We start from the raw sequence: 23,737 nt of genomic DNA, 5'->3' as shown, positions 1-23,737 counted from the left end.
GCGGGGGGCTGCGAGGGGTGCGGACCTCCCGGCCGGCAGACCGCGGTCTCTGCCCGCCGCGGGGCCAGCGGCATCAGCGGGATCCCACCCGCGCCTCGCCCGCGGCAGGACCGCGCCGCGCCGGGGGTGTGCCGGGGGCGGAGCGGGACAGGACGGGCCCGCGGGGGCGGAGCGCGGCCAGCCGGCCGCGGGAGGCAGCGCGGCCGCGGGAGGCATGTCCGTGTCCCTGTCCCTGTCCCTGTCTGTGCCCGTGCCGGTGCCCGGCGGCGGGCGGTGAGCGGCCATGCCGCGCAGGGCGGAGCGGTGCCTGCAGATCGCCCCGCACTCCCTGGCCATCGTCTTGGACGCCGCGGCCGGGGGCCGGCCGGGGGGCGGCGGCGGGGCCGGGGCTGGGGCTGGTGCGGGGCCGGCGGCGGAGCTGGGCCGCCACCGCATCGGCTACGAGATCTTCGCGGACTTCAAGCGGGAGAACATGCAGCACTTCTGGGACCGGCGGGCCACGGCGGCGGTGGCCGAGACCTTCTTCCTGGGCTGGATCGACGAGCAGGTGCTGCTGGTGCAGGGCAAGGAGGAGCACCTGGAGGTGCTGCGGCAGGGCTGGGCGCGCCGCTCCCTCAAGCCCCCCAGCGGCTTCCACATCAAGTGCCTGGGTAGGTGCCGCCGGGCTGGGCCGGGCCGGGCCGGGGGAGCAGCCCCGGAGCGCTCGCAGCAGATGCCCGGCGGGGTCAGGGAGCGGAGAGCGGAAAGACGGGCCCTCCCGGCCGCGGGATTTTAGCCCCCAAAAGTGGGTGTGTGCACGAAAGGGGTGAGCCGGGACGGGAGCGGTGGCGTTTGCAGGGATGCGCTGCGGGTGAGTGAGGTTCTCCAGGAGAGCTGCGGGCCATGGCTGTAGGGTCGGTAGGTGCGTCCCCCCGTTTCCATCAGCGGGGGAGGTTAAAAACACAAAGTGGAAGTGTTTGGATATACCCCCAGCAGGGTGAAATGCCCGCTGGTCTCCGGCCGGCCGGCCTCCTCCCGCGCCGTGCTCCCGGGGCTGCTTGGCTCGGGACTTAAAAGATCGTTTTAGTATTTCTGGTTTTGCTAAAAGAATATTTCACTTTATATTCGGATCTACTTGCTAGATCAAACTTGGATCACAGTGTTGCTATGAAGGTGTCTTACACAGCGAGAAGCAGTAGTAGGAAGTGACTAACATATATCTCTTTGTGGTGCAAGGCAGGTGGCTTTTGGGAACTGTACACGGCAAGTCTGTTGTGCTGTGATGGGCTGAAGGTTCAAGTTACACTGTGATTCCCCAAGGGAATCCCACCAGTGTACAGTGTGGCCTGGGATGAAACACACTTCATCCTGAGTTTTCTTAAAGAAAAAAATCCTAGCATGGAGAGCAAAAATGTTTGCAGCACTTATTTTGACATGAACCGCCCCCCCCCCCAAAAAAAAAAAAAAAAAAAAAAGAAAAAGCTGTGGCTGTTTGGGGAGTTGTGAAGAGCAACAGAGCTGAAGTTTTCCTTAGGAGTTAGGGTAACTTGCAACCTTCACAGCTTGAAATGCAGCTTCCCTTATGGAGAGAAGGTAAATTGTGAGGATTTGTTTAATTGTTGTTCCCCCCTAGCTGCTGCAGTGGTGATTGGGAGACAAACTGTCTTTTCCTTATGTACAACTTATATCGTCTGTGTCCTATGCAGCGGGCACTGGGAACAGGTCACAGAGCTCGAGATGCTCTCTCTGTGCTGGGAGTTTCAGACCTTTAAAACAGGATGCTTCCATGCATTTCTTTTTTTAAAAAATTAGCTGAGTAAGGTTCCTGCAAAGAATGGACCATGAATATTCGGGGTTTCCCAGTTTCCTGTTGATAATCTTGGTTTTGAAGGTTTTTAGCTGCCTCTGTCGTTCCGGAACAAATAGTGCAGACTCTTATCATTTCTATTTATTGGCAGTTTTGTGTCTTGCAGAGTAGTCAGACACTTGTCTGTCACTGTTTCCCCATCAGATTTACTTGAATATTATAATTTTTTGTGTCCTGACAGGGAAGCTTAAGACAAGCTGCCCTTTTAAAAATGATCTGATGCACCTTTTTTGCCTCGTTATAGCTGAATTTCTTCTGAACATCAAGTGACAAAACAGTGTTGGTGAACAGGTGGTTAATCATATTTGGTGATAGAAAAGTTTTGTGTGCTCCACCAGCTTTTGAATTGACTCCCTCACCTCACAGAGTGTAAGGGTCAGTGTTTGATTTTTGGGGTGTTCTTGGACCTTGCCCATTGGGTGACATTCCTCAGCACTCTGCCCAGGAGCGCTGTGGAAGGGTGTGCTCCAACCCTGATTACTAAAGCCAGACAAGGAATGTAAACAGGTCTTTGTGGCCCGTTTTAAAATACTGAAACAAAACTTTTGCTACAAGTTCGTGTTAATAAGTAAGCTCACTGGTGTCTAAATAATATGCATTCCTGGGGGGGTTATCTTTGCTGCAAATTTACAAAAGACTGAAGCCAAAGGTTTTCATTTGACTTTAAAAAATAGCAAATGTTTCTCAGTATTTGATTAAAGGCTATGAAAGAAGAGCAGGGACCTGCTGGAGTCTTGCCTGTTGGGTAGTGCTGCACTACATATAATGGGAGGAACTGTTTGCTTTTTATTTTTTTCCACTCCCAGACTGATAATTCAGGTCTTGTATCTAAGTAAATTCAACTTGCACTTACTGTAAAGTTAGGTAGTTAAAGAACTGTCGAAGCAATGGGCTTGGCCTGTGGGCACGAGCATCTGCTTACATGCGTGTAATTGTATTTTCGACTTAATTAGGTGCCTAATGTGTAAATGGCTGTGACTTGTTTCGAATCGCTCTCACACTTCAGTGTCTACTTTGTTGCATTAAGGCAGCAAACAACACACAGACAAAAAAAGTCTCTATGCATTTCAGTTTTTTAAAAAGTAGTCGATGCCTTAGGCAGGGAGGAAAACCTGCCTGTTGGGAGGTGCAGAATGGTAATATTTTACTCCTGTTAATAAATAACTTATGGGGTCAATGGGGAAAAGTGGCACAATATTTTTGATGAAGGTGAAGCTACTGTTTTCTGTTGCTTTGGTCCAGCCAGTAGTCCCTGAGCTGTGGCATAGCATGGCTGGGCATAGCAGTGGGGGGTGTGTGAGGGGCTCACCCCGGGGGTCTTTCCCTGTACCCCAGGGCCATTGAGATCCCTGGACAATGCTGTGTTAGGCTTTTGGGTTGGTTCTTGCCTTAATCTCTTGGGTGGCTAGCCACTTGCAGAAGAGTGGGGGCAGCTTTCTGCCTCACCTGCCCCCCATCTGGGATGGGGTAGCTGGAGAACCAGCTGCCTGCCCCAGAGTGGTGAAGGGGAAGCATCCCAAGCTCCTGCTGCTGCCTGGCACGGGGGAAGCGGCAGAAAGGCCTCCTGCTCTAAGCTGCTTGACCTCTATGCACAGGTACCAGAGAGCCTTGGACAGTGCTTCCTTTCACCTATATTTTTAAGTGCTAATGTGACCCAGAAATCACAACTGCAAGCTGACTTTCAAACCTCTGCTGCTGTATTGATGTTTCTTGTTCATTGTGGTCCAGGGCCTTGGCTGGTCTGATGAGTCATGTGTTGTGATGGCTGTGGAGACAATAACTGGAGGAAAAAGTAACTGGTGAGGAAGAAGGAATTCTAAACCTATAGTAGGAACAGCATGGTATCTGCTGCTGGGATTGTAAAATGTGAACCAGGAGACTCGTTGCTGAATAGTCTCTCCACATTTAAGTCACCCTGGCTTGATAATGAAAAATTAATGGAAGTGTAATCCGTAGTTATCAGGGACTGGACACTCCTAGTATGCTCGGTGCAGGTGTACCTGAGCCACAAAGTAAATGGATTAAAATCCACATGAGATTTTGGTTTCCAAAGATTTGACTTTTGAATTATAAAATTAGACTTTACAATGAAATACAGCCTAAATATGAAGCATGTGAGAAACTTGCATATAGCACTGACAGCTTAGGGCTGGAGGATACAGGGAATGAAGTGTTTCATGTGTGACTTCCAAACTTACTCCTCTGGTAGTTTTCTTAAACTAAATGGTTACACCATAAAACCTTGCTCAGCATCGAGTTTTGCAGTGATCAGAGTTATTTGGATATTAGGAAATTGGTGAATATGTCTAGGTTTTTAAGTTGGCTGAAGAGAAACTTTGGGAAAAATAAGCAGTCTTTGAATAAACAAAATCCCCAAAGTAGCACTTGCTTAATATGCTGATTTAGGGGGTCATGGAAACCTTATGCAAACCTACAGGTCCTGTGATGAAATTCATTGTCCTCGGAAGCTTTCTTGTAACTTTGCAAGGCTTTTGCAACTTAAGTCTTTAATGAGCATTAGTATTTTAATAAGATTTCTTTCTTTGACACACCTTCCATTTGCACTCACTAATATTTTTTGTCATCCCGGAAGCTGATTTCTCCCCCTCCTCCCCCCGCTTTCAACTCTTTTGTGCAAGGTGTAGCAGGATGTTCCACCTTGTTTTCATCTCTTCATTGCCTTTTGTGTTCCCAACTGAGACTTCCTTCTGTACCTCTTGCACTTGATTCTTGTGCCGTGGACAATGGGCATCTTTGAGAGGTTTTCATACGCTTCGCAGAAGGGCCGTGACCTTTTGTAAAGACTGCTTGAAAAGAAGTGACCAAACTTTATAATAGCCCTTTGGTCACGCTCAGAGCAATTTCTCCAATTAGAAGCTGATGTTCAGATGAAGTTTTCAAGAAATATATGTGCAATAATTAAACTAACTAGCAGGAGTTGTAATTCAGTGAAGTCGGCAGGGCCAGGCTGTTGTGCATTGTTCCTGCTTGGCCAGGCGTAGGGGGGCAAACTTTTTTTTGCCGCACTGGGAGCTGGAGCTAAGTGCTCCCTTTCTTTTCTCTCCCTTCTCTTGCCACCAAAAAAAATTAAATTAACACCCCACCAGTTTAGGTTTGGCAATTTTCACAATAAGTTTTTCAGTCATTAGTGGATGATTATGGTGAAGTGTAGAGTGTTGGACATTAAACATTATTCATTTATAGCCAGTCATAAAACATGAATTGTCTTTTTTTCCTCCCAATTATCTCCTTTATATAATGGAAATTTCTTTTCAGTAGGGAAGCATTAGGTTTCATAGTAATAAAACCTCCGATGACTTTGCCACACACTCAGCTATACCTTTTGTATGCCTTGTGGTATTACCATGGGAACCTCAGTGGATTTAAACTAAAATTTTTTTCTCCTCTCCCACTCCAACTTAGAGCCAGTTAAAGATTCACTAAGCACTTTTTTTTTATCTGTGAGGTGGTTATTGCAGCCTGGGGGGAAAAAAAAGTAAACTTCAGCTTATGGCCAGGCTGCAGTGCTTATGAATTTACTCCAAAATTTGTGTAAAGAACTTCACTGTTCACAAGTGTTGGGTTGGGCCTTTAATGTACTTTAGGGACTGGGAGACAGGCACAAGAGCTAAATGAGAATGGACTGCGTATCAAGTGCCTGATTTCTCAGTATGTGGTTTGTGCTTGTATTTGTGTGAGTGAAGTCTTAGAGTCAGAATTGCTTTGTGCTCTTTAAAGAAAATTGTGGATGGCCTGCAAGACTAGTGCTAGCTGTATAAAATGTATTGTGAAAATAAAAAAAAAAAAACACAAAGGAAGAAAATATACAGCCTATTCAATTTAATTTTTTCACTCAAAGCAACTTCTCTTGAACAAGCAAAGTCAAATACACAGATCCATGCTATTCATTGTGCAACTCAAGGGAAGGCTTTATAAGATTAATGGCCAACTAGTACTGTCTTCCCACCTCCTTCCTCCCCACAAAGGGCACCATTGTATGAGAAAACATCTTTTCTGGTAGCAAATAAGTCATCCAGCCTTGCAAGTTAAGTGTATGCTCTGTGTAAAAATCAATGCTGTAAGGGCACCATAGCGGCTGACAGCAGCCCTCAGCCATGGGGCTTTAATGAAGCAAAATTTCTTTCTCCATCTATTTTTTTTGTGCATGAGCATCTGGTCTTTAAGTATTCCTCATTCCCCTCCTCAAAGGGCCCTTGTCTTTGCCAGGGAGCAGCACAGTGAGTGTGGACTGAATGAAGCCCCTTGTCAGGTGTTATTCCCACTGCTTAAATGGCTCCTGGGCTGCCAGCATCATGTGCCACCAGACCACTCACTAAATCACCTTTCCATCTGTCCTGCTCTTCTTTTTTACATAATCATTTTTTATTTTAAAAAGACTGAGGTGGATGAAGTGTGCAGGGGCTGTCCTGCCTACTCCTCTTCACCATTTTGTGGCATGAAAACTCAATTGTATTTGCCCTTTTGTCCTGTCTTTTTAATTTGCTAATAAGAGGCAAGTTAATATTTCACTCATCAAACTGTCATGATTTTTGTTGACTAAGTTCAGACCTTCTGTATGTGTTGCCACAGTTTAAAATTTCCCTTGAAATGCATTTTGATTTGTAGATTGGCTTGGGTTGGAAGGGACCATAAACAGTCTCGTTCCAAACCCCATGCCCTGGGCAGGGAAGCTTCCACTAGACCAAGTTGCTCAGAGCTCCATCAAACCTGGTCTTAAACACTTCCAGGAAGGAGGCATCCACAAATTCTCTTGGTAAGTTGTTCCAGTGCCTCAGCAAACTCACAGTAAAGAATTCTGTTCTAGTACCTACTCTAAACCTACTCTCAGTTTAAGGCCATTCCCCTTTGTTCTATCACTACATGCTCTTGTGAAGTCTCTTTCCAGCTCTCTTGCAGGCCTCCTTTAGGCACTGAAAAGGGCTAGGTCTCCCTGTAGCCTTCTCAGTCTGTCTCCATGGGAGAGGTACTCCAGCCCTGATTGTGGAGAATCAAAGAATATGCGGAGTTGGAAGGGACACACAAGGTTCATTGAGTCCAACTCTCAGCCTTGCACAGGGCCATCCCCCAGAGTCACACCATGTGCCTGAGAGCATTGTCCAGATACTTCTTGAGCTTTGTCAGGCTTGGTGATGTGACCACTTCCCTGAAAAGCCTGTTCCAGTGCCCAACCACCCTCTGGGTGAAGAAGCTCTTTCTAATATCCAGCCTAAACCTCCCCTGACACAACTTCAGGCCATTCTCTCAGGTTCTGTCATTGGTCACCACACACCAGAGATCAGTGCCTGCCCCTCCTTCCCCTCAGGAAGAAGTTGTACACTGCAATGAGGTCTCCCCTCAGTCTTCTCTTCTCCAGGCTGAACAAACCAAGTGACCTCAGCTGCTCCTGATATGGCTTCCCCTTGAGGCCCTTCACCATCTTTGTTGCCCTCATTTGGACACTCTCTAATAGCTGAATATCTTTCTAATATTGTGGTGTCCAAAACTGCACACAGTATTCAAAGTGAGGCTGCCCCAGTGCAGAGCAGAGCGGGACAATCATCTCCCTCAACCCACTGGTGATGCTTTGCCTGAATCCCTGCAGGACACGGTTGGCCCTCCTGGCTGCCAGGGCACTGCTGACTCATATTCAACTTGCCAGTGACCTGTGGCACTGCTTTCTGGCATCTCATTCCCCAGTCTGTACGTACATCTGGGGTTGCCCCATCCCAGATGCAGAATCCAGCACTTTCCCTCGTTGAACCTCACATGGTTGGTGATTGCCCAGTCCTCTAATTTGTCGAGGTCTCTCTGCAGGGCCTCCCTGCCTTTGAGGGAGTCAACAGCTTCTCTCAGTTTTGTCTCATCTGCAAACTTACTTAGTATCCCTTCCAGTCCTGTGTCCAAACATTTATGGAGATGTTGAAGAGCACAGGGCCCAAGATGGAGCCCTGTGGAACCCCACTAGGGACAGGTCACCAGTCTGATGTTCCCCCATTCACTGTTACCCTCTGTGCTCCACCCATGAGCCAATTGCTCACCCATCTCATGATGTGTTTATCCAGCTGTGTGCTGGACAGTTTGTCCAGAAGGGTCCAGTGAGAGACAGTATTGAAAGCTTTACTAAAATTCAAAAGGATTACATCAACTGGCTTCCCTTGATCAACTAGGTGGGTTACCTAGTAAAAAGGTTTGACAAGCAGGACTTTCTTCTCACGAAGCTGTGCTGGCTGTGACCAGTGACAGTGTTGTCTTTCAGGTGTTTTTCAATACTTCCCACAATAATCTTCTCCATAACTTTACAGGCATTGAAGTGAGACTGACAGGTCTGTTGTTTCTAGGGTCCTCCTTTTTGACCTTCTTGAAAATCAGGACAACATTCACCAGCTTCCAGTCAGCTGGGACCTCTCCGGATTCCCAAGACCCCTCAAAAATCATTGAGAGAGGTTTTGCAGTCTGTGTTTAGTGCAGAGAAGCTCTAGGAAAGGTCAGCTGTGTATGAAAGCACTGCTGTCCCTGAGCTTGAGTGGCAGGTTTTTGTTTCAGCTGTTTTGTAAAGGGAACAGTAACAAAATTGGTGCTGTCTTCCAGCTCTTCTAGTGCTGTTTCCTCAGGCCATTATTTTGGATGGTAAGCCTGTCCTCCTTTCTGCAAGCCAGGAGAATCACAGCTAGTCCCCTGGCAGGGCAGGCCAAAGCATTACCACATTCTTGTCTGCTTTTGAGACATCCTTTTAGAGAGGGTAGCAGAAAAGGTGCAACGCAGGTGGATTTTGTGTTCTCAAACTCTTGGCATCCAAAGCTGCCTTCTGAGCAACATTAGTCCTTTCCTTGGCTTTGGCCAACATGTGATAATCAGACCTCTTTTTTCTTAGTAGTCAAAGAGAGGCTGAAGTGTTCAGAGGAAATAAAAAGCACAACCAGATGGTGGTTTCCCTTGAAGAAACTGTGGCTGTGAAACGTGAAGATGAAAGGAACTTCCTAATAGTTTTGTGCAGTAACAGAAATTTAACAGAGTTCTGAAAATTCAGGCTCTCTCTATACTTTGTTTCTTAATTTTAAATATAAGCACATAAAGGTTTGGATTATTTTTTAATGATGTTGACTGCTGGGAATGTTATTGCAGTCTCCAGTTTCCACTATTGAAAGTGCTCCCTGGGTGGGCCAGATCTGGAAAGGTCTTTAAGAATATTACATTCTTTAAATAAAATCCCTTCACCTAGTATGTAAACATGCTTTCTTCTGAGATCTTCAGAGATCACTGTACTTGATCCCTCCATTTCTGACCTGGGATTTCACCTGAGAAATGTCTGAATGTAAAGAATGTACAAAGACTTATATTTTGATGAAACAAAGTGCTTTCCTGTTGACATTTGAGCAGGACTTCACAGCTCCTTTTTTAATCAGGCTCCTGTTCTGGGCCACAGTAACAATTGAGGACACATTCAAATGTTGGCAACTATCCAGGGAATCTGAACAGTGGTTCTTCTAGTTGCTTTTTTGTCCATAACAGAAAAAAAAATGGTGTAATATTAAGCCTATTTTTGGTTTTCTTATGAAAGAAAGTTACTATACTGTGCTCTGAATTAATGCACAGAATAATGCTTCTGTAGTGTGTTTTCTGGAGCTGGATATACTTCTAATCCATGCAATGTGAGACTTTGATGTTGTTCTTCCGTAGGGGGACAGGAAGGGGCACCAAAAAGCAGAAGTTGGAGTAAAATACAGCAGCCTTTTAGCTTAACCTTGAATTCCACTATCAGATAATTAACAAAGGGATATGCAGGTGTTTCAAAGATTGCTCTTTTAGAAATGCGAACCAATTCACCTAAACTCTAGAAAACAACTCCAAACTTGGTTCTTTACAAAATCTGTATACTGTGACTGTGGAAAATGTTTCAGTCTGAAGAGCATGGTTTGTGGTTTGAGTACCTTCCAGAAGCTTTAGTTTTAAAGCAATTTTTGCTAACTAGTACTTCAGGGGGTACATATGCTACCTCATGCATGCCTTCAGAGGAGAACAAGAATGCTGAAAGGCCCATTGCTGGCCCTGATATGGGGAATCCCACTGAAAGAGCAGGATGGGGCTCTTGGACGTTGACCCAGTGGCTTTCACAATAACATGGCCTAAATTGCAATGGGCAGCAGGACTGGGCTGACCATGGGGCATGCTGATTCCTCCTTCTGGTGCCAGCAGAAGGGGAGTAAAGGTGTGTTTTGGAAGGGGAAGACCTGGGGCTTGGATTGTGGCTGAGTAAGTGTCTTAGTCCCTGCATTGGTAGCAGTAGCCTTGCTGTGTCCATCCTCACCAGTAACTCAGCAGCTCCAGCAACTCCTGCTTATCTGCTGCCTTGAAGATGCTCTCACTGCATGTTCAGAGGCTCTCCGGAAGGAGTGAAACTGCAAGGATTATATTTTCACTGGAGCTGTAAAACTTGTGATGTATTTATAGCTTTAGAAGAAGCTTGGTGCTGCCAGTGTGTTAGATTTGGTAACAGAGTCTTAGGTATTATTGAGGGGCTATAAAACAAGTATTTCTTTTTTAAAACTGGGGGCTTTTTTTTTTTTTTTTAAAGAAGTTTCACAAGTCTAGCAAAACTTTTAGATAAAGAAGAAAGACAAATTAATATTCACTCTTTTGGACTGTAGTTATATTTTCCACTTTGATCATAATATCCATGGATATCTTACAAAAAATATGGAAAAAATAGATAGGTTTCTGGATGCAGCAACCTTTCTCCAGGTTGTTGGGAGGAAGACTAATTGCCTAATAAATATATCATATCTACTTACCTTGTCTTAATAATATCCTTGGATCCATGACCTAACAGAGTCCTGCTACTGTGCCAATAGCAATGCATACAGTTCATTATTTATGTCCCTTCACAAAGAGATCAGACTGACATGAATGGGATTTCTCTGCCTGTTAATTTATTGTTTGAATTCTAGAGGGGTAACTGAAGTCCTATAAGCTCCATGTGATGCTGCAGTGAACTTCTATAATTTTGGTGGGGGCTGTTTGTACTTTTGGGGATGGGATTTAGTTTTTTTGGAGGGATTTTTTTTTTTAATGCTTTTTTTTTTTTAAGGGTGTTCTTTGAGTCAAAGGATGCATGGCATGTTTTTTGGGTGACAATAGTCCTCAGCCTGCCCTTGAGCCTTCCAGCCACTCTTCAGTCTGCGTGGAAGTGGACTGTGCCCTTGACTCCCACTCCAGCAGACTGGCACTAAATGTTTGCTCTCTTGCTTGTGTACATTGCAGGGTTAGTGCCCAAACAAGTTCTCTTTTCATTGACAGATGAAATAACAATAGCTGGCATTAAGAGAAAGCCGAATGTTTTCACTGGGTTCCTCTGAAGGGCCTCCTTTGTCTCCACTGTCTCTGCTCAGGGAAACCTGTACACCTTGCTAAATCTGAGGGTGCTGTTGAGATGCCCTGGCTTCTGAAGCCAGAAGCAGGTCAGCACCCATGTGAAGATTTCTGTCCATTCCTTGTGCCTACTAGTGGGAGCCTCCCGATAAGGCTTTGCAAATGGTCCCTGTCCAGTGGGGCAGTCCAGGCTGATGGGGGCAATCTTGAGGGCCCAAAGAAGAGAGTGAAACATCCCCAGCACTGGGAATGAGAGTAGAGGAAGGAGGTCCTGGTGGACTGTCCCATACTCAGTGTTCACATGCCTATTTAAGTCAAAGGAGGAGCAAATTGTGGACAGCTGGGTGACTCTAAACAGATCTTTACAGGTGCTTGATGTCACATGAGTGGCCGTGGTCCGGCTGTGGGAAGTCAGCAACTCGCCTGGACTGTAGGAATGTCCTAATTAGTCGCGTGTTCACAAGCTGGTTTAACCAGTTGAAAAACAGGATTTTAAGGTCTGTTTTAAAGCAGTATGTAACACAGCAGACATTATTAGCAGAAGGGGTTATTAAAAATAAAGGGGGAGGGTTTTCTTCCTAGTTTAATAATAGAAAAGAGAATTTAAAGTGGGGACATTCACCCACTGTATCTGAAGTGAGGGAAAAAGCTTTGAGGACACTAAATTTTACTGCTGTCATTTCTCATTTGTCTCAATTATCCTAATGGATAAAGAGAAATATCTTAGTGGTGTTACTGACTGAAAAATCCTATGCAGCTAGAGAGAAAATTGATAGTTTTGTGAGAAGCTGCAAAGGACAGTCACAAGAGGGGTAAGCAGTGGGTAAAAGCAGGGAGAAGAAAAAGAGTAACTTCAACTCTCTACAATTTTAGATGCTCTGGAAAAAAAGTTTGGTTTTCTAACAGGTATCTTCACACCAGGTGTCAGCTTTGTAGAGAATCCTCCTTTATGAATGTGAACATCTGGAAAGGGTGGAAGACTGAAAAAGAAGGGAAGCCAGCCAGCCAGCCAGCCAGGTTTTTAGTGATGTGAACAGCTAGTCTTGGATGTAGTGCTTCATGTGGCAGGGAAGCAAGGCTGATAGGTGTGAAGTCTGCTCTGTTTTTATCAGAACTGGAGATTTTAGTAGGACTTAATGCATCTTCTTAAGAGGTCTAGCTACATGCTGTAATTTCCATTTTTCAGCAAACTGGGAGGTGTCTGCAAAGTGGGGATGGAAGAATTTAGGGCTCATAGGGCCGTGAAGCTTTGAAGTGTTTCTCAAAGAAATTTTGCTTAAGCATTCCATGGTAGATGCTTAAGTTGATTTTCAGTTGAGTTCCTTTGTATAGATAAGTGTCTGAGTGTGTATATAATGTTTTAAGTGCTGTATGAGCAGAGGTTTTCCATTACTTTGAGTGGTCTTTATTCAACAAGGCACATATACTCATATAGGCTTATAGCAAGTCTGAGTTTGGTGAGGGGACTCACATTTTTGAATATAGGCATGTTGTATGTTCTTGTATTTGCCTGACTGTTTTCAGGAGATTCGCAAGAGGAATCTCTTCCTGTTTAGAGAGTGGGTTAACTGTGTCTAAGCTGGAAATTAAGCTTTGAGAATTCATCTTGCAAAATCAGGACTAGTATTCTTTATTTTTATTTTGATGTGTGCAGTACTCCGAGAAATAAACAGAGAAGAGTTCACCCAGGTTTTGTAGTTGCCTTCAGGAAAAGTATGAAGAGGAAGTATTAATTAATATTTTGTCAATAGGGATGAAGTCATGAAAAGCAGGCAACTCGAGCTACAATCATTCTGATTTCTTTCCTTGGGTAGGAATTAGGGGCTATCATCTTGCCATTTTTTATGTATGGCAGTAGCTTGTAGCCTTTACTTTCTAGATTGCTTATTAATTCAAGGTCTTTTGTTTTGTTTCCAAGGTATTTTTTGATCGTTAGTTTGTCTTTACTAGAGGTGTGCAGCTAGAGCTTCTCAGTGAAGCTGATGCCAAATAGCTGTTGGAAGGTCTGTAGGGACTTGCTTCTTGGCTGCCTTTCAAGTGCAGGCAGTATGGCTGTAAAATGTTTTAGTGTCAGAATCACTATATCTATCATTGTTCTGCTTTTCTCTGTCAATAACTAGTCTCATTCAGTGACATTTTTGATCTTAAAAGGGGAAAGCAGATTTATCTGTGTGCCAGCGCATGAGTCTTTTCAATTTTTCTGCTCAGATAATTGTTGGGCTTCAGGTTTCAGACTTAAATTAATCCCAGTGCTGTTTTCCCAGTCTCTTCAATGTTTGTGTTGAGAGAAAGGCCAAACATATCCTGTCTTTTGGGAGCCACTAGACACCAGTCATCTGGTGAGATGGAAGAAAAGTGAGCTACAGACTTCAGTGTTGATTTTTGTGATGAGAGACTGGGGTAAAAAAGGAAATAATTTTGACAGAACTTTTCCCACTAGTTAGGACAATGTTTAACAACTGGAATGCGCTACTTCCATTTTTTCCTTCTTTTCACGCTGGGAACATTTTTGATTGGTGTCTTGAGCACCTCTTTCTAATTCCTGAGGATTTTCCATTGCTTTGAATTGTTTACACTGCCTCCTGTCCCGGTGAGTAACAATCCACTAGCATGATGATCCTCAGCTTTCTTTAGTTTGCAGATTGCTGTGTTTCCAGTGGAAATACAGCAAATGTAAGTGGTGATTTTCACTTTTATCTTTCTATAGACCATTTGGAAAGGAGTTCACAGATCACTTGGGGACCTGCAGACTCCAAATTGAAAAGCCCTGACCTCGCCAACCTGCACAGCTGAAGCCTGTGCTCCCCTACCAGTGCACTGCAGACTTATCAAACCTTCCCTTCAAATAGTTCTGAATTTGTCATCTCTGACGGCTACTTTGAACCTCAGTGCTTGCTCTGCAACTCTTCCCTTTCTCCTCTTTGCTTCAAGGACACCTGTGGTGGTAACTTTTGGAGCAGCAGGAATGGCTGGCCCTTTGAGGTCTGCAGGCTGGAAAGCTTGATCCAAACCTTGCTCCTTGTGTTTGAGAGCACAAGTCTTTTTGGGGCAGAAAACTTGGTGGCTCTGTCAGAGTGGTGTGCTGGGCACTGTAGTGCAGAGCCGGGGCTGAAGTTCATGGGTGCTCTCTCAGTGCAAAACTTTAAATAATTATACACACTTATGAGGTTACTTGTGAATGAGAGGTAATCTGTAAATAGGCAACCAGGCAAAGAATTCTTGCTCGAAACCTGCCTGGATTTGCTTTACCTGTTTTCTCACCGCTTAGGCTGTAGTAATTACTTCTTGTGGCAGCCCTCAGCCTGCTTCATGAATGAGTTGCGTGCATAAGTCTTTTGAAAGCTTTGGTAGAACTATGGTGAGTCTGTAATAACAGATACTGAGATATGTGGTGTTTGGCTTGAATCTGGAGCCATAAACAGGTAATACTTCCTAAATGGCTATCCTTACTTTATTTGCCCTGGTTGTTAACTGAGAAAATGTAAGCGGGGCACACTGGGTCAGTAGTCACAAGGGGAGACATGTCATCCTGTCCCAGCCTGTGGTCTTGCACTCTTAGTGTATGCCATGTAAACACTAACTGCGGTTGCACAGAAGGGAACTGGAGCCTGTAATGGTTTATATGGTGTTTCTTTCAATAAACTTCAAAATAGTGATTCTTGTGTGACATTACCTATAGGTTTTAGTACTGTCTATGACTTCTTGCAGGCTTTTCTTTCCTAATCTTCTGCTGAAGCATGTTTGCCAGTATGGTCCTTTTCAGGTTTGTCAGTAGGTTTTCTTCTCTCTGTGGCAGTGCCCAGAAGTACATCAGGGGAAGCAGGGGTGGAAAGGGAAGCGGTATCTTGTGGGGTATAGTTCTTTTCCTTTCCTGAAATCATAGGTCTCAGTGCTTCTGCAGGATGACTGTTTCTTTCAGCAGTGGGCTCCTTGACTTTTCTTGCTTGTGTTTCAGCTGAACATAAATGTATCTGAACTAGTTTTGAGCTAGCCAGTTCAGGTGTGGTTCACATTCTTCAACTCCAGCAATAATTATGTTTTTCAGCTGTGTCTAACTCCCCTTGTCACTCAGGCAGCCTGTGATGAGCTTCTGCAGGTGTCTTCAATCCCTAGATTAAAGCTGGCTCACGCTTATCTAGACTACACTGCAGCACTGGGACACTGTAATCCTCCTTTACAAACTGACCTGTTGCAGTGAATTCCTCAGAGCTTTTTGCTTCCTGCCTTTTGAGTGTCCTTTCCTGTGAACGGAGAAAGTGTGGCTTTTACCTTCATCTGCGACTAACCTTTCCTCAATGCTGTCTCTCTGCTTAAAAGATTGTGCCAGCATGTAAGCTCTTGCCATCTTTTCCACCAGTGGCTTTGTGCCAGGATCACACCAGCCTGATAGAGTGCCCATAACAGCTTGTCCCTTCTCAGCCTGCCCACCCTGCTGCTTGCAGCATCGTCATTCTTCTGTTGGCTCTGCTCTAGCTGCTTCTACAATATCCGCCTTTTTCAGAGACATCTTCTCTCTCCTGATGGCTCCAGAAATTCCGTTGGCTGCATTTAATGCTAGCTGGGGCTGAGCCTTTAAAGCATATCTTGGAATGGATATGGTGCTGTTTTGCTGTGGAATCAGACTGTGTGCTTTGTGAAGGGCGTATTTTTGATCCTTAAAAACATGAGATGGTTCAGGCAAGGCATGATGTCAAACAGCGTGGGAAAAATGGGGTTGAGAAACCAACCACTGGGATCTGTTAGGGTAGATATGGAAAGTGCTTGAGTCAATCTATACCACTGTTGTCCCTAACTTGCTTTTTATCTCTCTGCTTTTACTTCCTTGATGAAGGCACACTTCCATTTTCAGATGTTTGACTGCAGGACTATAGCCCCTCTTTATTCATAGCAGGGACTGAACTTCCCTCTGTATCTGCACTGGCACAGGGTTTGAGCTGGTGTGGGTCAGAACTAAGAAGGTCTCACAGCCTTTGCCGTCCCTTTTGCTTTGACACAGGAGCCCACAGTGGGCCATCTCAAAGGAAAGAACCTAACCTGGAATGAGGAGAGAGGAAAAGAGAGTTCAGGATAAATTACTGTGGACCTGTCACTTTATCTTCTCTTCATTACAGTCTGCAAACAAATACACATGGGATCATAAAGTAATGTGTGTAGGAAGGAACCTTCAGACAGCTCTGGTCTGACCTCCTGCTTACAGCCATGACATCAGGCTAGGTTGTTCCCATCATCTAACCTGTAACACCCTGTTGAAGACAGCAGCTCTGATGGATCTCGTGGATGATTTCCACAACTCCTGCATGTTTTGCTCTGGACAGGTCCTTTTGGAATTTTGGCTCCTGCATAACAGGTTCCCCTGGTCCTCCTGCCTTCCGTTGCTCTGTGTAATGGGAGACCTGGGAGCACCCAGTGTCATCTGGCTGTCTCTCCTACCCACAGTGTTTGGACACTGGCTTGATGGGATACCTTTTTGGATGCTCAGCTATGAACAAGATTAGGCAATTGGTGCCTTTGGTTGCAATGTGTTTGTTCTTAAAAAAAAAAAAATTAAAGTATAACTCCCCCCCTAAATGTTGGCCTGCCTCAGATGTATTTCTGTGTTTTGACAGATCCTTAAGGTGACTGACAGAGCCTTAGTTGCCAGCAGCTTTTTATAGGAGCTTTTCTTATCTTGCTGGTTGTCTTGGGAAAGACTTTTATTTTTCCACTAACCACTTAATCTATCATTTAAATTTTTTTTTAAACCCCTAGCAAGAGCTGCTTTAGGTAATCCTGATAGACCTGTTGAAATGGCCAGTAAGCCTGCCCTTTCTTTAATTTTAGGTTGTAATGATATGCTGAATGTAAGTTATGGAAAACAAATATACAAAGTGCTCTTTCTTTCTCTCATAATCTCATTTTCCCACTTCTTTTGTGATTTTTCTGTCTGCTGTTCACCTGCTCCTTGTGCGACCACAGTCTTTTTACTCAGCTCTTTAATGTTTTTAGTCTGGGTTTAGACTCTCAAACTGTTCTTAGAGAGCATTTCCTTCTTACCTCCTTCCTTTTATTCTTACCTTAGCTCTTTGGCAGAAAGCTCTTAATGGATGTTACAGCTCTTGAAGTAGGTCTCAGAATAGAGGGGAGGAGACATTGACCATCTGCACTTTATTTTCAGTGTTTCTGCAGTCTGATGGATACCCTCTGGGCTCTGATAGTGTGTGGTTCATTGGCTTGCAGAGAATTCATCTTCTGAATAAATGATAAGAAGGAAAGAAAGAAAGAATGATGTATTTTTGCACAGTAATATCAGTAAAAACGCAGAAAACATATAAAGTTGGTGGCACTTTGGCCCATCTGCTACGATTTCTAATTCAACGGATCTGTTAATCTGTTCCTGATGCAGGGTAAGATTGATTGAGTTCAGCATGCCTGGTCAGCAGATTTGGGCATCTGCACCGCAGTGGATCTGGAAAGGGACTGGCTAAAGAAGGAAGACAAGTAGATGGATGACCCTTGTGCTTTTATGAGCTGTTACCTAAAACCTGGTGGGTTACTGGAGTAGGCAGGCTTGGTAACTATAGAGCTTCCTATCCCATCTTACATAAAAGATCCAACTTTTATTTCTATCAGTGGAAATTTTCCAAAGGCAGTAGGAGTTGGATGGTGTTTCTAGTGAAATGAGAAATAGAGATGCCTCAAGCTAAGAGGAATACAGGAGAAAAGGAATATATGAAACATATACTTTGTGCTTTGTCTTATTCTTTCTTCTAATATCCATTTCTCTGCTTTTTACCCAAAAAGAGGTATTTTGCTGTTGAATTATTAACAGATCAGCTTCTGAGGGTCCAGCCAGGAAATACTTTCTCAGTCTCCAGAAATGAGAGTGCTCTTTCAGAAACAATTTGCAGGTTTCAGCTTCGTTTTGAAGATAACATGAATGACGACAGTTTGGTAAAACTGTTCTGTAAGTGCTGGAGCCAAACTCACCCTGAACTCAGTAAAGAGGGTAGGTCACACTTTTTACTGTTATTCCAGGGTAACTATGAAGGCTGGTAAATTTGAATATTCATGTTATGCAGTTGCTAGCAAGGGTAAATACATTTTTTTCTGTTCTCTTCTGGACAAACTGTAGCTTTCTTTGTAGTGTTGTAAGCAGCTGTTTTCAGTGAATTGTAGAAGGTACCGTGGAATAAAATCAAGCAATTGTCTGCTCATGTGTTCCAGTTACTCTGTTTTACTTTTAATATTCCAGTTATTCTGTTTTGCTTTTAAGCAGTTGAGAAGTCTATGTGTGTAAGCACAGTTTGCTGCCAACTGAGCCAGATGATATACCTTTTCTGATGGTGTAACTCAAACAAAATATGCTGCCCAAAAGCATCACTAGAAATATGATAGAGTGGCATTTGCAAGCCCAGGCAAATATTTACAAGATTTTCTACATTTTTAAGTGTAGAATCCAGAACTGCCTGTCTGACTAATACATTGGTAATGGCATGCCTGACTTTATTAGCAAGGAGTCTCTTCTTCTGCTTTATTAGATAGGAGTCTATTATTTGGCTTTATTAGATGGCTTTTTTGTTTGGTTTGGTTTTTTGTTTGTTTGGGGGTGTTGTTTGGTTTTTGTTTGTTTTGTTTTGTTTCTGACTAGCAGTGTCTGGGCAAGCTGTCTCACACCTTAGCACCTGACTCCTTGAAAGTAAAAGTGTTTCTTTGAAGGTTTGCAAAATTTATTACTGTACATAGTAAACAGGGAGGGAAAAAATAACATAACGTTAAAAGGATTATGGTTGGTGCAATTTGTATTTCCTTCTTTCAGTCCACTTGCCACTCACTTGAATCTCTTCTTTCCCCATCCCATGTTTGTGTTGGGTGTCAAGGTGTCTATTGTTGTTTGTGGTGGTGGCCTGGGCATCCCCACACTCCTGGCACTCATGACCAGGACTGGACAATGCTGAGAATGCAGATGCACAACAAACACAATTAAAATGTCTTTGTTGCTTTTAAGAACATGTTTGTTAGGTATATTTAAAGGCAAGGGTGTGAATCACCTTCATAACTACACTTGGGTTTGTTTATTTCTTTGAAGGTCACAGCTTTTCCATTGGAGCAGTTCTTGTGCATTTATTCTGGCTGACAACTGAACCAAAGGATTTGCTCAGCTTTCTTTATGCAGCAGCCAAGTACTTGGATATTTTATGTCTAAAGGATAGAAAAATATTTGAGAACTTACTCAAGTTGATAACAGAAAGGTAAATAGAAAAGAAATAAATAGAAACAAAGACAGGAACTTGAGCATCCTCTTTGATTTTTTTGAAACTTTTAGTGTTTTGCCAGTTTGATTTGAACTTAATGTATGTTTGTTTTTTTTCCTGTAAACTGATGGTTTAAGAAATAGGAAATAAATCAGATGGTAGAATACCAATGTGAAAAAGACAGAAAAAATGCAAAGACATGTATTCTTGAGGTTTGGAGCACTATTTTTGCATGTAGGAACTGTATTGTAGAAGAGTAGAGCAATGATGTTTTCCTGGCTTTTTTCCTGATGTAGGGATTTGAGTGGATGAAGTTGAAGTATTAGAAGGTAAGCCTGAAACAAAACAGCTATATTTTCAGAAAACATAATAAAACAACGAAAAAGTAATGTTTTAGGATTTTTGTATTCTCCGTATCGTGTATGAAATATTTCTCATAAAAACAACAAACCAGCAGAACAGCCTTTTCCCCAAAAAAACCTGAAAGTTTTTCTCTTCGAAAATAAATAGATGCATTCACAGAAGAAAAATTCGGCATACACAAGAACTTCTTTGTGTGCTGCCAGACCATGCCTGGCTCCCCCTGTGACTAATTCGGAGCTGTTTTTTGTAGCCACAGGTGGCTCCCAGCACAGTTCACAGGAGGAACTGTGTGTGGAGATGCTCCCTGTTCTGTTCTGTGTAGCCCAGTGGTCACTGAGTCTCTAAGGCCAGGGTAGGTACCGGGCATGTGGTCTCAGAGCCGTGAGAGTTTGACTTGTCTGAGAGGTAGGCAGTAGGCTCTGGAGACAGGGGCCCCTTTTCGATAAAAACCAGAGCACAGGGTGCATTGAGCAGATCCCAGCCTGGAAATGCTGGTTTGAGTTCCCCATCGTGGGTTGAAGGGGGTCAGTGCACTGGTATGCCGCCTATTATACGATCTTCCTCCTACTTTTACAGACGCATCATTTTCTTCATCTGATAATTTGCTTCAAGGACCAGAAAAGTGAGTCTGAGGAATTTGCCCCCATTGCTGAAAGAAAAACCTGGGGACCTCCCAGGAGCTTATTATAGAGTTGTAAGGACCCACATGAAGCCAGGGGTTCTTGGTGTCAGGGGCTCGTCACAAAAGCAGATATTTGCTACACTATTCGTTTCAAAATGGGCTGTTTTATTTAAAGATGCTGAGCTTGGAACAAACTAAGTGCAGCATATTGGTGTGTTTTGGGTCCTGATCTCTGTAAATGCCAGAAGAGGAGATTAAATGTTTCTTCATAGGAGTAGTTGTAATGACTTTGGTGTGGTTACTTGTGCATATTTTCCATAGCGTGACTGTGAAGTACAAACATTTGGGATAACTTGTAATCTAGAAAGGTGAGGAGAATTCTTTTGTCACATCTCTTGAATAGCATAAGCAGAAAAAAGATAACAGTTCATTAATACTTGCAATAAAAGAAAAAATAATTTATCCCTACCTGCGTGATGTGAAACAATTAAAAATATACTTGCTGAACTTCTGTGGAACAGAGGGTCTCACACAGGGTCTTATTTAAGATTTCTGCTCGTTTCTGGTTGTTGCTTAGGGAGTTTCTGGTTTTTGTTTTTTATGCTGCAATAATTCAGCATGGCAAATCACAGCATTAAATGGTCATAGTGGGCTTTTTTTCTATTGGTATTATTTCTTAAGGTTGAGTTCGCCAATAAGGTTGGGTTTGACTTCCCAATTTTGGCTTGCTGTATAGGTCTGTATGCAACAGGTAATGGGAAGGACAGCGGTAACTGGGCCCTCTATAAGTTATGTATTCCCAAGAAGCAAGATGCTCACTTGAGAGAGGCCTTTCTTATACCATCTCAATGTGATGGTTTGAGAAGCAGTTACTTGGAAATCTTTCTCTGCCCAAATCTGCTCAAGGGTTGGTTTCATGAGATGTGATGAGCTAAGGAAGAGCTCATCAGCGTGATCCTAGGACTTGTGTTGACACGAGTGTCCCCAAGAATTGCTTTGCCAGCCCTAAAGAAAACAGAGAGCATATCCTTAACGTGGCAAAAATGCTAGGAGTGGTGGAGACAGAGGAAGGGTTCACTGCCACTTCTTGGGGTGTAAGATCCAGCCCGTGTAGGGCATTGGCAATTTGCTGGGGTAGTGAGAGGGGAAGCTGAGCATGCTAGGGACTGCACCCTTGGCTGCTGTGCTTGTGTGCAAGACAGACTGATGACAACTTTAGGAACAAGGCTTGCAGATGTTGGTGTGGCAGGCAGAGGAGAAAGAAGAAATGTTGGAATATTTATTCTTTGCAGTAGTTTTTCCTTGCTGTGGTGCCTTCGGCATGATTGAATATTGTTCTGAAAATCACACCCTTGTTTCCTTACTTGTGTCTGTTAGTGTGGCTCAGCCAGAGCATGTCCTGCAGTGGCAATGCACCTTGTGAAATGCTGCATCCTAGGAGAAAGCTTTAAATCCCGGAGTGCTTTGGGATAACCCCTCCCTTATGCTTCAGTTTGCTGGGCAGCGCACAAAACAGATTTTTTTGACAGATCATTTATTGCACTGATACCTGCAAATGCAAAGAAAGGTTGTATATTAAGGTGGATATATGACGTAACTGCATGCAAGGGAATCAGGTCTTCAAGCTTAAGAAAACTTAAAACTTTCAGAAGCAAATCCCAATATCAGAGTTTAGTCCTTTGTGTGACCTGGCTGGCCCAGCCAGCCAAATTGGTGGCAGAGAGACATCATCACTGCATGGGATATATCTAATGTTAACTCAGTGTTATAGAGAGCAGAGGGAAGAGAGGATGGAAAGAAAGGAATTGGACTGAAATAGTGAAAATGAAGAGAACAGTTGGGATATGCATTCATTTGGAGAGGAAAGCCAGTGTAAGTCATCCTGTGAGTCTTGTACATGTATGTGTGTAGATTGTGCTGTGGTCGTGGCAGTATGTCCCCATGTGGCTGGGGTTTCAGTGCTTTGACCTTTGTGTAAGCAGAGTGTCGAAAAGATTCTCTGTCTAAAAGACTTGGGAAAATCTGTAAGCTTAATGTGATACCCAGTACAATGTATTTATTGATCAAAACCTAAACAGACTAGGCAAGGAGGGGCTTCTTGAGGACCCAGGTATTACCACTTTATTTTGAATTCTCAGTCTTCTTTTCCTCCAAACTTTTCTTCCCCATTAAAAACGTCAGATGAGGTAAGATATAGTGGTGTGGAATCCAGTGGCTTTCCTTACCATTGTGTAGGGTTGCTTTGACAAGTATTTTGGAGGATTCATCCCTCTGGGGCTGTGTTGGCGTTATGGGTGCTCACTCTCCACTTCTAAAATAGTGGTTGAACTTTGTAAAATCAGCCCTTTATTTTTGCTTTGGGTAAGCTTTTTTATTACAGAACAGCAGTCCAGCAACGTGCATCTTTACTTGCATTGATCTACATAAACCTGCTGGTTTTGCCCTCTCTGACTTTTGATGTTGGACTTGATGATCTCAGGGGTCTTTTCCAAATTAATTGATTCTGTTAGTCTGTAATGGGGTTGTTTTTCTCCAGCTTATTAATCGCCTTGTGGAAGTGAAGATATATGTGTCTTACTGGAGGACTGGTAAAGCCTAACTTATGTTGCTCTAAGCCATTTCTTGAGTTTATGTTACAAAAGATAACACAGAGCAGAACAGAGGTTGAGCTATTATGGGTGTATTTATCTTGGTGAAGAATGCAGGATGGTTAAATGCTTCTATTAAGCTGGGCTCCGTTTTAGACCTATCTGACAGGTAAAGAAGGCTAAGAAATTGCCATATTCTTCTTCCATGACCTTGTTTAGAGGTGATACAGGATCTTTCTCCTCCTCCTTTTCCTCTCCTGCAAAATACACATTTTGGTTAAGTGCTGAGCTTGCCACTATCTTCCCCCCCACAGTCCTGTGAGCAGTTTCAGCTCCACAAGGAATGCTTGATGTAATCTTCCGAAATTAGTCAGGTAGGTGTGTTGTGCTTATTATCCTGCTAGTGGCCATTTAGCTATTTTATCTCAGTAATAATTAAAACAATGTTACGAGGAAAGGAGGGAGAGGAGGTGGGTCGGGAAGCTAAAGCTGGAGCTGAATCCAAGACGGGATGTGTTTGGGCTTGTGGATGGGAAGTGTTTTGCAAAGATAGTGCGTATAAGTGTCTTCTAGCTATCAGACTACCTTTGTACTGGAAAAGGAGATTTCTGGTTTCAAAACATCCAATTTACACTGTTATTTGAAGAGGTTTTATGCCACTTGGTGCAAAGTTTTGCATAACTCTCCTCAAATCACCCCCATCAATGGATAGGGTGTTTTG

General features: G+C 43.7%; 1 protein-coding gene across 1 annotated transcript in view; it reads left to right on the top strand.

The window, feature by feature from the left end:
- The first annotated feature begins 283 nt into the window (after positions 1-283).
- STOX2 (storkhead box 2) overlaps positions 284-23,737 on the top strand; it is a 153,088-nt gene continuing 129,634 nt past the window's right edge. The window contains exon 1 of the mRNA XM_027879879.1: positions 284-650. Coding sequence (XP_027735680.1) covers positions 284-650 — 367 coding nt within the window. The remainder of the gene's footprint in view (positions 651-23,737) is intronic.

This window comes from Empidonax traillii, unplaced genomic scaffold (genome assembly GCF_003031625.1).
Source record: "Empidonax traillii isolate 1590-97213 ecotype Southwest subspecies unplaced genomic scaffold, ASM303162v1 scaffold60:size2069287, whole genome shotgun sequence".
In the NCBI taxonomy this organism is placed as follows: domain Eukaryota; kingdom Metazoa; phylum Chordata; class Aves; order Passeriformes; family Tyrannidae; genus Empidonax; species Empidonax traillii.
The sequence above is the reverse complement of the archived record's forward strand: the minus strand, read 5'-3'. Positions and strand labels throughout refer to the sequence as shown.